At 39.6% G+C, this 16497-nt stretch overlaps 1 protein-coding gene across 1 annotated transcript in view; it reads left to right on the forward strand.

Annotated features, from left to right (window-relative positions):
• Nucleotides 1-290: 290 nt before the first annotated feature.
• FAM135B (family with sequence similarity 135 member B) overlaps nucleotides 291-16497 on the forward strand; it is a gene marked incomplete at both ends in the record, with an annotated part of 152691 nt that continues 136484 nt past the window's right edge. The window contains one exon of the mRNA XM_082326563.1: nucleotides 291-367. Within this exon, the coding sequence (XP_082182689.1) occupies nucleotides 291-367 (77 nt within the window). The remainder of the gene's footprint in view (nucleotides 368-16497) is intronic.

Below are 16497 nucleotides of genomic sequence, written 5' to 3' on the forward strand. Positions count from 1 at the left end.
TTGCTTCTTATACTTTCCATAATATTATCATTCTGTCCTCGGGCTTAATTAGACTTTTTACTTCTCTTAATTACTGCTTTGATCTGACTTTTAGTGAGTCTTCCTGAAGATGGAGCCCAATGATGTTATTGGAAAGATCCCAGTTTACTTCAGTCGATTTCAAGCTTTGCATGAGCCCCAAGATGGCAAATAAAATGTATTAATCCATTCATGGATTTGTTAAGCAAAATACTTCCAATGTTTATAATGCCTGTATATATGTGTTATTTAGGTGATGACCTGAAAAAATCATGTCTGAGGTCCAGGGAACGGTCGAGTTTTCTGTGGAGCTACACAAATTCCATAATGTGGACCTCTTCCAGAGAGGGTGAGTTGATGTTTCCATTAATTTGCAGCTGATTACAGCGAGTAGTTTACAGAAAAGAGTTAAACTCCAAAACAGGTTCTTTTCTGCCAAATGCAAATTGCAATTTCATGCAATCTCCGGGGCAGGGAAGGATGTCATTGGGCTTTCATTGCTGTCAAGGAAGATCAATGTACATTACTTTCACCATAAAGTCAGGCTGACTGGCTTCTTTTTGTAATACAATGTTGTAATGCTCCAAATTATTTTAAGCGTCTGTTCAGATATAAGCACAATAGCTGCTTTAATGCTTCTGGACTGGTATTGAGCCTCTGTGCTAAATGAGAGCTGCATTTAACTACAATGAAAACATGTTAATTTTAGGGTCATAAATCTAATTACTATATTCTTTGAATGAAATTTAGCTGAATCTCACCACTTTGGAAGGGAACATGAATACTCATGTTTGCCTAAAGCTCTGGTTCTGGTGGCCACATGGTTTTTTCACATCCCTATAAGTTAGAAGAACATGTACAACTTCTGGTTTACTGAAAGTCTTGTCCCTGTTCTTTTGCACCTCTCTTCCTAATAGCTTTTATAACAACCCAGTGGCTATGAAGTGGACAAGCCTAGCCAAGTGTGAGTTGTTACTCTGTTTGCATATTGGACCCCACAGGTTTTTTTCAGTTAGAAAAAGATAAAATACTGAACCACTTTTTGAGGAGACCAAAAGACCCAGATGGGTCAAAAGAATGTACTTCATGGACAATAGTGGGTCTAGTGGAATATTATTGTCTTCCATCTATGAGGATTGATATGTACAGCAGACTAGATGATACTCTCTTTTGAGCCTTAGCTTGGCACAGGAGTGGTTCACAGCTGGTTTGTCCATCTCAAGCACCATTTTGAGCAAGAAAACTATGGAATTGTTTCAAGTATTGGGATGGATTAGGTAGACCTGTTTCCATCTGTATACAGACTTTTTGTTATTTGTTTTTACTGTGACAAACTATGTGGAAAAGATGCTGTGAACTTGAACGAAGGAAATATGGCTCTATTTTGTTTTAACAGCTGACATCTGCCACTCTGTTCATGTCCCCAAGCGAATATCCACCAAATTTATGTTAGAAAGCATTCCAAGTATAGCAAGTAGTTGTGTTAAATAGAAAAAAAAAAAAAAATCCTCTGTGCTTGAGGTGTTTGGTTTATCTGAGTTATAAAAGAAGTCTCCTGTGTATTCCAGTCCTTATGACCCTAGAAGACAGTCCTAGCTATAGATTTTTTTCTTTGCTTCTGATGATCAGTGTAATGTCTTTGATCTTCCTCACTTTTGAAAATCCACACCCATCTGTGGCTTTAGTGATTTTTTGGACTTAGACAGTAGGATATTCAGAGGTTAGCCAGGAATCTTCCCACTTCTGATGTTACTGTGTGACAAGCTGCCTGTTTTTTGTCATATTAGTCTGCTTTTGCATTCAATAATTTCCGTAAAATGCTTTCTTTGGCTTTGACAGTCAGATCAAATCTCTGTTGCGGGGGTAAACCAGCACTAACACAGATAATATATTCTGCTGTCACACTAATGAGTTCCTAATTACACTTGTTTTTTTCCCCACTGGTGCTTACCTTGCTTTACTGATTAATATTCTGAACACATGGTACTATAGGTTATACTGCATTGATTTGTTTACAGTAATTTTTCTTTCTATGTATCCTGCATAGTATTACATTTGCTTTCCTTCCGTAGTTTTAACCTTTGCATTTGCAACAAAATCCTTTATTGTGCCTCATATTTGCTGATCAGTATCCTCTGGCCGCCTTTATCTACTCAACAGCTCCTATCACTGTAGCATGAAAGTGTGAAGAAAAGGAGTAGATAAGCGTGCCAAATTCCATTCAACTTGGGCACACTTTTTGTTTTTTCCCCTATTGTCATTGTTGATATTCACTATAGACATTTGGGATATCTTGGATTGACATATGGTGTCCCCAGAGGAGAGGGTGGTAGAAGTAATAATGATGGGAATTTTCTAGTTAACTAGTGTTTTTCTTCTTTGAGTGCCTTGTAAATTGAGTCAATATCATTCTGTCCTGATGAACGCCAGAAAGGTGATTTAGGAAAGATTGTCCATCAGGATAGCAGCAGAGCTGAAATGAATCTTAATTTCTGTGGGAACCCAACATGCTGTGTTTTTTTACAACAAAAACAAGAACAACGATGAAAAGTATTAATAATAATTTACATTGTCTACTTTTCTTCTTAATACTTTGTTACAAAACCAAAATTAAAAAAAATAATAAAAGATTCATTATGTGTCTCTACAAATACGTAGCAGTCCTGCTACTGCATGCTTAATTGACATGAGGTTAAAATTCCTGGGTTGGAACTGTGTAACTGTGCAGAAGTAAGGACAATATTTTCCAAAAACACTTAGTCTTGGCTAACTGTCCTTCTAAAGACAGTACCTTTAGGGAGAGCGTGGCTGGGCCAACAGTGAGACCTTTAGAGAAGAGCACTCCATGCAAATAAAAGAATGAATAAATCAACAAGGTTTAGCAAGAGAATCCTGGGAGAATCAGCCCTTCTGGAGCCGTTAGGTGATGGTTAATAATCAAACTTAATTAAGGACATGATCTGCTGGCTGTAAGCCACAGAGTCAAAGTGCTTTAAAATGTTAGGCCTTCAGTAATGGTCCTGTTCTATTTTTTTATTGCACTGGAAGCTATTTTGAATTCTGTATGCACACACAGCCACTTGCCACCTCTCCCTCCCCACAAGAAATGGAAACTCCTTAATCTCTCTGAATGATACACTGTGATATGTGAATCACATTTCTTAACCTGTATGAATGGTTAATATTGAAAAGAGACTCCGATATAAAATTAATCGGGGGTTTTTTGGTAAATATTTGTTATAGTTATATGTTTCTCACATATATAATAGGAAGAGTCATCAGTAAATTACGTGTTGCAGGTAGTTCACTTTGGTCAGTTAGTGTTAAATTTATCTGCTTCTGAAGTACAAACATAACAGTGTCAGTATTTATAGACATCAAAGGTTAAATGCCGTAGGTGCTGCTATGGGGGAAGAAAGAACTTTTTTTTGGTCAAACCAAAGAATATGTAATGCTGTTTGATGCCAGAGTTCTAAAGGTTGAGTAATAAGTAATGCAATTTCTGGGGGAGAAAAAAAAAAAAAAAACAACCAAAAAAAACCCAAAAAAACCCAAACAAACCAAACATTTTTAAGTTTTCCATCCTTAATTCTCTCCATCATGTGCTGCTTAAGAACTGGTGACAGATATTTTCTCTAGTGAAATTAGCTAACTGATTCTGATTTTCCTTAATAGAGTAGGAAATAAAATTATCCCTGACTGCCAGAGATCAATTAATTGATTTGTCTGGTTCTGTCAGAAGCAATCCTTCTGCACCTTTTTTTCTTAAACCTTTTCAAAATGTATTTGACAGAGAAAAAAAACAACTCCACAACTACTGCGCTCTCAGGGTAAGTAACTCTTGGAGTCTGTGAGGGAATAGAGGACACAAAGAAGGTGAAATACTGACTTAATAATGCTGGGATTCTGGCAATGATGTATTATAAAACAAGGATCAAGGTAAGACATTAGTTACCAATCACAAGACTGAATCAACTGCTTATCAGTCTTTTCACTCCACAAACTCCAGGCTGCAATTTGCAAGTGTCTAACATTTACTCTGGTGGATTGTGTGTGTAAAGGGTGGTGGTGATTAAAAACGAGTGGAAAAATGAAGTCCAGCTTCTTCTAAAATGAATGCAACATTGCCCTGGAGAAAAGATCAGTGGTCTCGGAGTTTCCAAAACCTACAAGTATCAGACCAAGTATCAGTAGCATTCAGAGCTGCTGAAAACATGATATTCTGCCTTAACAGACAAAGCCTTTATGTGGCAAAACACCCCTGTTGCCTATCAGATGGACAACAGTGTTTCAGTGGACTTAGTCATGAAATCATCGCCTTCAGAGACACAATGCAGCAGCTCCTTTCCTCAGCAAATGGGTTCGGCAATCAACCAATGCCTTTCTTTTCAGGATGGATACTGAAAAATACACATCGTATTCAGAGGTTCAGACCTTACTTTCCAGAGTCTTTGAGGTACAGTGTCAGGATATGCAAAAAAAAAAAAAAATCATTTAAAAGTCTAGGACAGAGGCAAATCTTGTTACTTTATTCATAACAATATGCATTTCTTCGAGCTTCTCACCTGTAATGAAATGTAAATCACGTTTGGACTGTAAATCTATGTAATTTTGAAAATATTTACCTAGTTCATTTATGATGCAAGGATTCTCTTTAATATAAATGAAGTAAAAAAAGAAAAAAAAAGAGGGCTAACAGGCATGCTGAAGTGATGCATTTCTGGAATAATGAGTGCTGCCCCTTGGAACAGATGTATTGACAGAACTGACTTTTTTCTTGGCGTGAAGACGTATTATTTCTGTGACTCTTGAACAGGCCTTAACTTTAAGGCAGCATCAGATACTGTCATGGTTTAGCCCCAGTCGGCAACCAAGCACCACACAGCTGCTCACTCACTCTCCCCCCAGTGGGACTGAGGAGAGAATATGAAGAGCAAAAGTAAGAAATTTCATGGGTTGAGATAAGAACAGTTTAATAATAATAATAATAATAATAAACAAAATAATAATAATTTTTATAATAATAATAATGATGATGATGAAAAGGAAAACAACAAGAAGAGAGAGAGAAACAAAACCCAGGAAAAACAAGTGATGCAACTGCTCACTACCTGCTGACTGATGCCCAGCCAGTCCCTGAGCAGCTGTCACTGCCCCCCCGGCCCACTCCTCCCAGTTTATATACTGAGCATGACATCATATGGTATGGAATAGCCCTTTGGCCAGTCTGGGTCAGCTGTCTTGGCTGTGCCCCCTCCCAGCTTCTCACTGGCAGGGCATGAGAAGCTGAAAAGTCCTTGGCTAGTGTAAGCACTACTTAGTAACAACTGAAACATCAGTGTGTTATCATGTTATTCTCATACTAAATCCAAAACAGAGCACTGTACCAGCTACTAGGAAGAAAATTAACTCTATCCCAGATGAAACTAGGGCAGATACCTTCCAAAAAAAGCAGGAAAAAAAAGCTCAGGAGTAAGGCAGCAATGACTGTCTATGTGGTCATGCAGTGATAGTTGAGAACCTGCTGCACTGAACGGACAGGTTTGAAACTAGTGTAGCACAAACCCGTACTCATGAAAGTAGCTGAGGTGCTGGTGTTCAATAATCTAAACATCAATGCCTCAAAGTGTAGCAAATGTCCAACTTCAGGAGAATGAGGTATGATGAGTTATTTTCATGACAGTTGGTGAAGACAGTTCTCTCATTTGGTTAGAGAGTGTAGCCATCTTTAATTTTCAGGCACCCTGCGTCTACTGAAGAGAGGTGGGATTTCCAGTGCCAGTGATAGGGGGAAAAGATTGAAACTAAATAACATCAAGTCTAAGATATGAGACTGTTCTGTGCGTGAAGAGCCGCATCTCAACAAACTCTGTTGACCGATGATCAAAATAGTCTGTGGAAATTACGATGCTCTTGTATCTGGAAATTATCTTCCTCCTTCAAATAGGCAATACTCTGACTTATCTTACTGTAAATACATTAGGTAACTGTTCTGTGTCACTTCTTTATTTATAGAGAACTGAGCTAAAGGCCAATTCCACCTCATTGTATTGGGTTTGTGCGGCAAGGTTTTGGTAGCCGGGGGGTTACAGGGGTGGCTTCTGTGAGAAGATGCTAGAAGCTTCTCCCATGTCCAGCAGAGCCAATGCCAGCCGGCTCCAAGATGGACCCGCCACTGGCCAAGGCTGAGCCCACCAGCAACGGTGGTAGTGCCTCTGTGATCACATATTTATGAAGGGGGAAAAAAAAACTGTGCAACAGCAACTGCAGCCAGAGAGGGGAGTGAAGATATGTGAGACAAACAACTCTGCAGACACCAAGGTCAGTAAAGAAGGAGGGGAAGGAGTTGCTCCAGACACTGGAGCAGAGATTCCCCTGCAGCCCTTGTTGAAGACCATGGAGAGGCAGGCTGTCCCTCTGCAGCCCATTGAGGTCTACGGTGGAGCAGAGATCCACCTGCAGCTCATGGAGAACATCACACCAGAACAGGGGGATGCCTGAAGGAGGCTGTGACCCCATGGGAAGCCCACGCTGGAGCAGGCTTCTGGCAGGACCTGTGGACCTATGGAAAGAGAGGAGCGCACACTGGAGCAGGTTTTCTGGCAGGATTTGTGACCCCATAGGGGACCCATGCTGGAGCAGTCTGTTCCTGAAGGACTGCACCCTGTGGAAGGGACCCATGCTGGAGCAGTTTGTGAAGCACTGTAGCCGCTGGGAAGGACTCACGTTGGAGAAGTTCATGGAGAACTGTCTCCCATGGCAGGGACCCCACGCTGGAGCAGGGGAAGAGAGTGAGCAGCAGCAGAGACACCATGTGATGAACTGACCACAACTCCCATTCCCTGTCCCCCTGTGCCACTGCAGGGGAGGAGGTAGAGAATTTGGGAGTAAAGTTAAATCCAGAAAGAAGGGAGGGGTGGGGGGAAGGTATTTGAAGATTTAGTTTTTATTTTCTCATTATCCTACTCTGATTTTGATTGGTAATAAGTTAACTTAATTTCCCCAAGTCAAGTCTGTTTTGCCCATGACAGTAATTGCTGAGTGATCTCCCTGTCCTTATCTCGATGCACGAGCCTTTTCTTATATTTCTCTCCCCTGTCCAGCAGAGGAGGGGGATTGATAGAGCGGCTTTGCTGGGCACCTGGCATCCAGCCAGGGTCAACCCACCACACTCATCTGATAGGTTGGCTAACCAAGGCAAGATCACACAACTAGTATAGTCTAGATTCAGAAATAAGGGGCCTGGATAGATAGTACTCAGGACCCTGAGATAATGTTTCACATGTTAGATGTGGCAGAGAACCTTAGTGTGTCCCCTCTGAAATGCAGCCAGTGTACAGTGATGAAAACTGTGCCTTACCTGCCGGAGCTCCTTCTTCTGTGACCTATTGTGGTCAGTTCCCTTTATGTCTTTTCAGCCATTTTTGTGTAATAATTGCTGATTGTACAATTAACCAGATGGTGTAAAATCAAGTGTCAACATTATGTAGGGAACATGCACATCCATCTGTTGTGTACAAGTGTGTCACACTACAATGGTTCAGTGAGTAGCAGAGAAAGGAGAGGTGAACCTAAGCAAGACACAAGGAAGCACTCAGATGACAGCTTCTTGTAGAGTATGTCTCGCTATCCTTTGATGGAAGATATATATATATGTATCCATAACTGGTCTGTCTGGCCCACAGCTTGGGACTGTCCCTAGGCTGCTTACTGATAATAACCATAACAGGTACGACTGATATTCCTACTATCTCTGTTTGCATAGGTGATACCATCTTGCACTGATGTCCTAATGCCAGTTGTTCTAAACTTCAGCAATGTCGTCATGAGGGAATTGCTACGAAACACTGCACATTACCTCCTCAGCCTCATAGGTTACTGTGAGCACATTGGACACTGGATCATATAGGAAGCTGGTGTAGAAAGCAGAGGATAACTTACTTTCTGTTTTCAGAGTGCTTTGCGGCCTCCGACCAGAATCTAGGCAAGGGTTCTTAAGCTCAGGATTGAACATCGTGATTAATTTTCCTTTTTTTTTTAACAGATTAGAACTTTGTGTCAGAAATGGAAAATGCACCTGCATTAAGGATCATCCCTTCTCTTAAAACTGGTCTGGCTGTGCTGGTTTTGGCTGGGATAGAGTTAATTTTCTTCATAGTAGCTAGTATGGGGCTACGTTTTGGATTTGTGCTGAAAAGAGTGTTGATAATACAGGGATGTTTTCGTTATTGCTGAGCAGTGCTTACACAGAGTCAAGGCCTTTTCTGCTTCTCACCCCACCCCACCAGCGAGTAGGCTGGGGGTGCACAAGAAGTTGGGAGGGGACACAGCTGGGACAGCTGACCCCAACTGACCAAAGGGATATTCCACACCATAGGACGTCATGCTCAGCATATAAAGCTGGGGGAAGAAGAAGGAAGGGGGGGACGCTTGGAGTGATGGCGTTTGTCTTCCCAAGTAACTGTTTCACGTGATGGAACCCTGCTTTCCTGGAGATGGCTGAACACCTGCCTGCCCATGGGAAGGAGTGCATGAATTCCTTGTTTTGTTTTGTTTGCATGTGCAACTTTTGCTTTACCTATTAAGCTGTCTTTATCTCAATCCACGAGTTTTCTCACTTCTACTCTTCCGATTCTCTCCCCCATCCCACCGTGGGGGAGTGAGCAAGCAGCTGTGTGGTGCTTAGTTGCCAGCTGGAGTTAAACTACGACACTGGCATTTCTGACAAGAGCACACAATAGCGCGTATGTGCGTGCAAAGGGCATAAAGTTAAAATAGAAAACACTCTACTGCTCAAGTTTCTACCCAAGGGGATAGAATAAAAGTAAAATTATATGACAGACATTGGTCTTCCTGGAAGCACTTCTGAGGGTTGCTCAGATATTAGTGATAAGTATCATATGAGAATCTCATACTGAATGGGACTAAAAAAAAAGAAAAAGCTTGTTTGCTGGTGTGTTTATGTACATGTTTGTAACTAAAGAAGGCTATAAAATTTTGGATGTTTAGACAAAGCCAGTACCATAGCAGAATGGACACTCTGTAGTGATCTTCTCAGCAATGAGTCGTGATAGCCGAATAAAATAATAGACATTCACATCTCAGAAATTACAGGGGTTTCACTGTTCTTCCAACCTCAGTTTTCAAGACTGCTAAGTACTCAGGAAATCAATTAAAACCATGTGGCATTTTATGTTAATCAGGCTTCTATAGCCTTCTTCAAAACCACTGACATTAATGGGAGTCTCTCCATCAGCTTGTCGGACTGTGTCATCTCTGATTTAGAGGCTGGCAAGCAATACACCTCTGTAACTCATGCCTCCAAAGAAGATTCTTTCTGATACCCAATATTAAACAAGGACATTTCTAGTAAATTTTCTGTGCCAGATTTTGTAGCTGAGACTTGGTAACGTCTATGCTTTCGATGAAGGTCCTACCCCTTTTTTCTAAAGCCATGTTTTCTGGAGTCAGGCAGTTAGACAAGAAATTCTTGTACTATTTAAAATTAACCTCTTAATGCTCATGATTGCTATGAAAACCATGGAAGGTTTTATCCCAAAGCTTCAAAATAATTTCATGTTTATTAAAAAATATTTTTAAATTATTAAGTCCAGGTTCCATTCACTTGTTAAACAATCCCTTGTTGGTAATCAGCCCTGGAAGACTGGAAAGAAGTGTGTTCTTTCCCAGCCTTTTTTTTTTCAAAAAAAATCAAAAGAAAAAACCCCAAACTTGGCTAACTGTTGTATTTGGTTGACCACAAAATAAACCTTTGCTCCCTTAATGTCTGGATACTATCTCCTCTAAGGAAAGCAAACATCACCCCAATCCAAGTGACATTTACATTGCTGCTTTGATGATTTTCTGAGTGAGTTATGTCAGAAAGCAGCTTCAATTTCACCTAACATGATTTACATTTATACAGAGCTACACTTCAAATGTTGACTGCAGTTCCTAATTCATAGAGTTACAGATGGACCCGTGTCTACCGCTGGGAATCACTCAGCTCTGTGTGTGTGTGTGTGTGTGTGTGTGTGTAGGGGAAAGGAGTCTAAGCCCTCAGGCTTGTGAAAGGATATATGTGTATGTGCTGCAACATTTTATTACTTAAGAACAAGTGAAGTGACACGTTTCTAAAGCACCGAACTTAACTAGAACAAGCCAGAAACATGACACCAGCATAGATTGTCAGTGCAATTATTCTAAACAAGAGAGGGTGCCAGAAATTACTGAATGAGCAGTTCTGGTAATAAAATAACTATGAGATCCTTCAAAAAAACCACTGTGTTCCTTGTGTGTAATTTTTAGGGAATGGGAAGTTATTCTACAGGTTTTCATATGAGGGTGACTGTGGTGCTTTTGGCACTTTTCCTCTCTAAAGCACTTTGCAAACAGCAACTAATTGAGGCAGATGAAGTTATCTGTGTTCAGAATGTGTTATCACGTTGTTACACACTGTGTATATCCCTAGAGGAAGCATGGCATAATCACCAGCAGCAAATCTTGTTTTTAAATATAGGACAAGCTGTTGAAAGAACAGCTAGACCTGGTCCCTTCCTACAGTTCCTGGTTGCAAGGGGAAAAAAAAGTCCTATGAGGATAGTTAAGCTCTGGAATTTGCTGTCCAGAGAGGCTGGGGGATCTCCATCCTTGGAAACTTTCAAGACCTGACTGGACATGGCCCTAAGCAATTTGGTCCAAATTCAATAACTGGTCCTGCTTTGAGCAGGCATTGGGCTGGAGACTGCTCAAGTTCCCTTCCAGCATGAATGATTGCCTGACTCTAGCATGAGTGTGTCCATAGCCTTCCTCAGCACTGAAACAACCCTGCGCAGCCTCCTTCTGCATCTCTCAGTTTCAGCCCATGCAGTAGACACTATGTTTTAGTGATTTATTGTCAGCACCAGGGTCTCCAGTAACTTGTCTAGCTATTTAGCTTACAGCACAAAATAGGTTTGTTTGATTCATACTAAAAAGTGATTTTAGCTGAGAGATGCAGTTTACAAATAAAATTAAGTTCTGCTTCTCATCTATATGCAATGCTCCACACTTTAAGTCTTGATGTTATTGTGTCCAGTTCCTCATCAAATGCGTCACATCCTGAAGGAGCCCAGTTTTCATTGCTGCACTTAATGCCACCCAATTCTAAGAATTTATTGGGTTTGTGTCATCAATTCTCCATATCATTAAGCACAAATACTCAGAAGGTAAAACAGTTAGACCTGAGTGCATCAGTGAAGATCACAGCTGTCTCTAGAAGACCCACAAATGAAAAGCAACCACTTATTGTATAAAGTCTCTTGGTTCAAGTAGAAATTCACCTCAAAGACATGGTTTTTAGCCCATTAAATGAAAACCTTTGCTTTACTGAACTTAAAACTTAATTAACTTTCTCAAGGGTGATCAAAGCCACTCTGTGATACTCCAGAGGATAATACTTTAAACTTAAGATCTCTGCTTGTAGAAATATTTTTATTTTATGAATTGAATTAATAAAAATTGGCAAAGCACTGCACAATTACACACCAAGAGCTTTGAAGAAAATCTTATGATGGTCAATTTTTAATGTTATAGATGATAGAATGAGCTGTCTTCCAGGTTAATGACTGATGAGCATTAAAAGCTGGCTAAATCCCCAAAGTTTCATTTTGGTTTCTTCTTCTCTTTTTAACTGTATTTTTTACCCAAGATTTTAATCTAACATCACACCTTGCATTTTATTTCCTAAGAGAGTGGATCCCATCTGTTTGCATGACATTCCTCTTGGCGAGCACTCTGTAAGATATATTTTAATGTTTGTGTTCCAGGAGCAAGCAGAATGCCTTCTCTGTATGTATCCTTACCTCTTGACTTCTGAATTTTCCTGGTATGTACAAAGCTTTCCACCTGGATAGCCAGAGTATCTATACCAAACTGTGCTCTGCTTAAGCATCACCACCTTTTTCTTTGGATCAGAAATCACTTTGCAACCTTTACTTATCCTTCAAAATGTCTTTCTTCAGTCCTAGTTGTTTATATTCTACAGATGGGAAAAACCTGAGACAACTGTAACAGGACTAGGATGAGAAAGCAAGCTAGGAACTGAGTGTATTGATTCACTAGATTATACTTAATTTTTTTCCCCTGATACCTATGACTAAACAGACACCAGTTTGCTGAATGTTGTGCAATGTGTACTTTTATAATTTGTTTTAATGACTAGTTATCATTCTAGTGTTCATGACCAAGAAAAATCAGCTGCCATCTCATGTGTGAAAGGTGACTGAAGTAAAGTGAGCACACTCTTTCCTGACATATGACTCAGTCAGTTCTTGTTGTGCTACATGGGCACCAAATGGGAGCAGAACAAGTGGTGAATCTGGCCCATATGGGTTGAGAAGTGATAAGATGACATTTGGAGTTCTCAGAAGCTCTCAAATTAATATAACATTTTTGGGCTTTCCAACATGTATTTGTTTTAAATAACCATGTTGTCCAGAATTTTCCCTCTTGATATTGCACATGCCTGGTTTCAACTCTATTAATGATTGCTGGGAACTGTATGTGAAAAATTTCACATTGCCAGTCAAACTAGGGTTGAAGGAAAAAAAACACATCGTAATTTCTCTCACTGTTATGACCCTAACTTAGTGCTCCGTGCCCATCATTTTCAAAGAGGAAGCACTGCCTAGTGGCTAGGAGATGTGGTTCAGCTCTGTTTCCCTGATCTATATTTGAAGAAATCCTGTCTCTTGGGAATACTGTCCACACACTTTTGCACAGTTTTATAAGATGCATTTTAGTGTAACTGTTCCAAACTCAAATGATCTATAACTGTTATTATTTGTTGGAGTGAGTAATGAGTTTGGGAAATTTCTTGAGGTGGGTTTGAACAGCCTTATTATCAGCTATTATCTATAAACATGGGAGTAGTAATACCTCAGAAGATTGTTCTTAACAAGGTACAATCACAGACGCTCAGATGCTGTGATAATAGAAAACATCATTATGCATGGGAAAAGTTTGTTCCAGAGTGTTTCTGACTTTTATTTTCCAGATATTTTTGTATTCAGCTTAAAACATACTAAAGTCTAATTTTCAGAATAGAAAACCGTACACCATCTCCAGATCAGATCCTTTTAAGATGACTTATGCTGGAAACTCAAAATCGTTACTCTTTTTTGACACTTCATCCTTTAGAGTTGCCTTGAGATAATAATGGTTTGTGTAACTGGATAGTTTAATCCTGTGGATACAATCAAACTATATGGTGTGTATACTGCAGACAAGGTGCACTTGAGATGCAATGGAAAAAACAATTGGCCTTTGTCCTTGCATTAATGGAGTTCAGTATATTGTGTTTCTGGATAGGAAGATCTTTTTTAGCACTTTAATTACTTAATGTGCTTGCTGCAGCAAAAGTACATTAACAAATGCAGATCAATTTCTCCCATCAATCTATGTCCACTTTGTTACTTCAGAACATTCATTCATTTGTGGGGATAACATCTGCCAAGAAAAGGTATTACAAATAAAATGCAGCTGAAAAATGAACTGTTCTTTAGTAATTTCTGGTTCCCATTTGGCTATGTATGATAAATCTTTATAATGATGTCCTACAACAAATGAGAAGTCAGTTTATAATGTGACTGGAGTGATGCCTGCAACCAGCCAACACCAAAAATGCTGAGGAAGCTGTGGATTTTTAATTTATTTTGTGATTTTTTTTTTGCTGACCAGTTTAATGTATTCTCTTTGGTTTAGATATTGCCAGGACTCACACATCATCCTCACAAGATAAACTTTGTGAAGCAGTGGAGAGAAATAAATTGATGTAATAGACCCACTAGAGCTTAAGGAAAGTGACTGGCTGTGAAGATTCTCAAATAAGAGCAACCCTGGCTTGTTCAACCACTGGATAAAGAAAGAGGCTAAATCCCTTAACAGAAAACATACTGGACTCATGTTCTTACTTTGGGCAATGGGCACAATACTTAAGCATTCAGATTTTAGTAAATAATAGATAATTTCATTTAAGTCAGTAGGTCAAATTACCAGTTTGGGATGAATAAACCTATTTGGGGCTTGCCCTAACTATATCCAGATAAATAAAATACACCTGTGCTCCCCTACCTTAGGGAGTTATTGAAAGGCTAAATGTATTGGCAGCTTTTAGAGAATAAAGCAGTAGGAAATATTTCCGAGAATAAAGTGGACAGAAGGGCTGTAAACATTGAAAACCAAGAATTTTTATCTAACCTGAACTTCTGACAATTTTTGTTTCCTTACTTAAAGCTGTCATACCCAATTCTACACAGGGATTCTCTAAAAATCCCTAGTCTCTGATATATGTTTCAGCTCAAAATTGAATTAAAATTGCATTACAAGTCCCATTAGTTTGTGATTTGGTGATTGCCAAAAGATATTGATATATATGATCTTCTAGCAGATCCCACCAACAATATTCTGCCTTCTGGTAGCAAGAAGAACTGTCTGTCATTGATGTGGTAGCACTCTGGATCCAATTTAAGAACCTTCTTCCAAGTAGAAAAAAGCTATTGCAAAAAGTTGAATGTTGGTGCTGTCTTCCTTGTGATGCCTGTGATGAGGTGGCATTCCAATAAGCTAGAAAACAATCAAGAGTACTAGTAGTCCGTGATGCAAAATATATTGTATGCTATTTCACATAACATGCAAATGATACAAGTTTCTGGAAGTCCCTGCTCTATGGTTTGAGTTCCCATAGCAGTGCTGTCTTTTTTAACGTTCATGACTTTTCACAAATTCAGTAGTCAATAAGACAATTTGTCCTTATGACACTTATTTGAATAATATCCAGTCTCTTTTGGCTCTGGGAAGACTTGAATTCTCATCTTAAAGTTGTATTGTGCTGTTCTTGTAAATACCATTTGAGCTTTTTTTCTGAAAAATCAGACTGGAACGTTTTTCACCTCCACTGTGCTCTGTGATGCAGAACTCAGTGTCTCCTTGTGAGCACCCACTGGGACAGTGACCAATTTTACTGTGTTACATGTCCTAACTGATGAAAATGGCACCTATGTAAATCCATATCAGCCTATTTATTGAGTTGGTGAGATCTCTCTAAGGATCTAACATTCATGCCTTTTGGACAACTGTCTTTGTTCTCTCTATTTCACAAGAAAATATTGTATTTCAGCATGATTACAGTTTCCTCTTGCAAGGTTTGTAGTCTACAGCCCTGTATGCATCATCATATCAAAAGTTTTATGTCCTACGTGCCAATTCTGTTTTCCTGTGTTAACATTGCCATAATTTTCAATGAACTCTGAGAGAAATTCTGTTATCTCACTCAAACTTTTGTTGCACCTTGATTACTTTCATGGTCTTTCAGCTGATGGCTGAAATTTTACCTTTCTGTTGCATCTTTCTGCCAGTAAAAAGTCATTAAAATTTGCCCCTGTTTTAAGCTCCTAATGTTTCCCTCCTTGAAAGCATTGCCGCGTTGTTCTTGGCCTGTTGCACTGCTTCTTGGCTCTCCAGGATGTAGTTGATGGTCAAGCCTATTCGCTACCTGCAGATAGACACTGTGCTTTTAGGATGGTCCAATCCAAAGATTAGCCCAGTGTCAGATGGCATGCTATATTTTACAGGATTCGCTGCTAGCCAAACTAGAAAAGTACAATATACACTGAATTCAGGCATTGAAAGTCCTAGCAAAGGTTAATAAGCGTAGGAAAACTGTTAAAGAGAGCCCGTGAGCCTTTTATTCTCTAAGGTAGATGGCCTATTTAGTTGGTTGGAGAGAGGAAGAATAAACAAATTAGGATTACTTCATCAATGTCTGTCCATACTCTTGTGATGTTCCTGATGTGAACACCACATGAATCTTAAGATTAGGCTGTTGCCAAAATCAATGTCTAGATGAAATTAATACTTACTCCACTATAACTGGCCTCAAGCTGTGCCAGGGGAAGTTTAGGTTGGATATTAGGAAAAACTTCTTCACCGAAAGGGTAGTCAGGCATTGGAACAGGCTGCCCGGGGAAGTGGTTGAGTCTCCATCCCTGGAGGTATTTAGAAGATGCGTAGACATGGTGCTTGAGGACATGGTTTAGTGGTGGACTTGGCAGTGATGGGTTAACAGTTGGACTCGATGAGCTTAAGGGTCTTTTCCAACCTTAACGATTCTATGATTCTATGATAATAAGAAAACAGGTTTACAGATTGAGGCATCATCTGAGATTCTTTTTAGACTTGCCTGTGATAGAAGGTTTGAGGAGTCCTGGCTCCCTTTGGAGGATCTCATATGTTTGACCAAAGAATTCACATATCTGTCATTAGTATCTTAAATGCTGGCATGAAGATCCAGATCCACAGAGAGGCTTGAGTCTGATGGTGTTTAGTGTTATCAGACCAAATGTTTAAGTGCTTTACTTTCCAGACTGTAATACACAAGTCCAGTTTAGACGTGTTTATCTGATACATAGTGAATGGATGGAACAAGATAAGTCAGTAGTT

The sequence above is a fragment of the Platalea leucorodia genome, assembly GCF_965183815.1.
Source record: "Platalea leucorodia genome assembly, chromosome: 1".
Classification (NCBI taxonomy): domain Eukaryota; kingdom Metazoa; phylum Chordata; class Aves; order Pelecaniformes; family Threskiornithidae; genus Platalea; species Platalea leucorodia.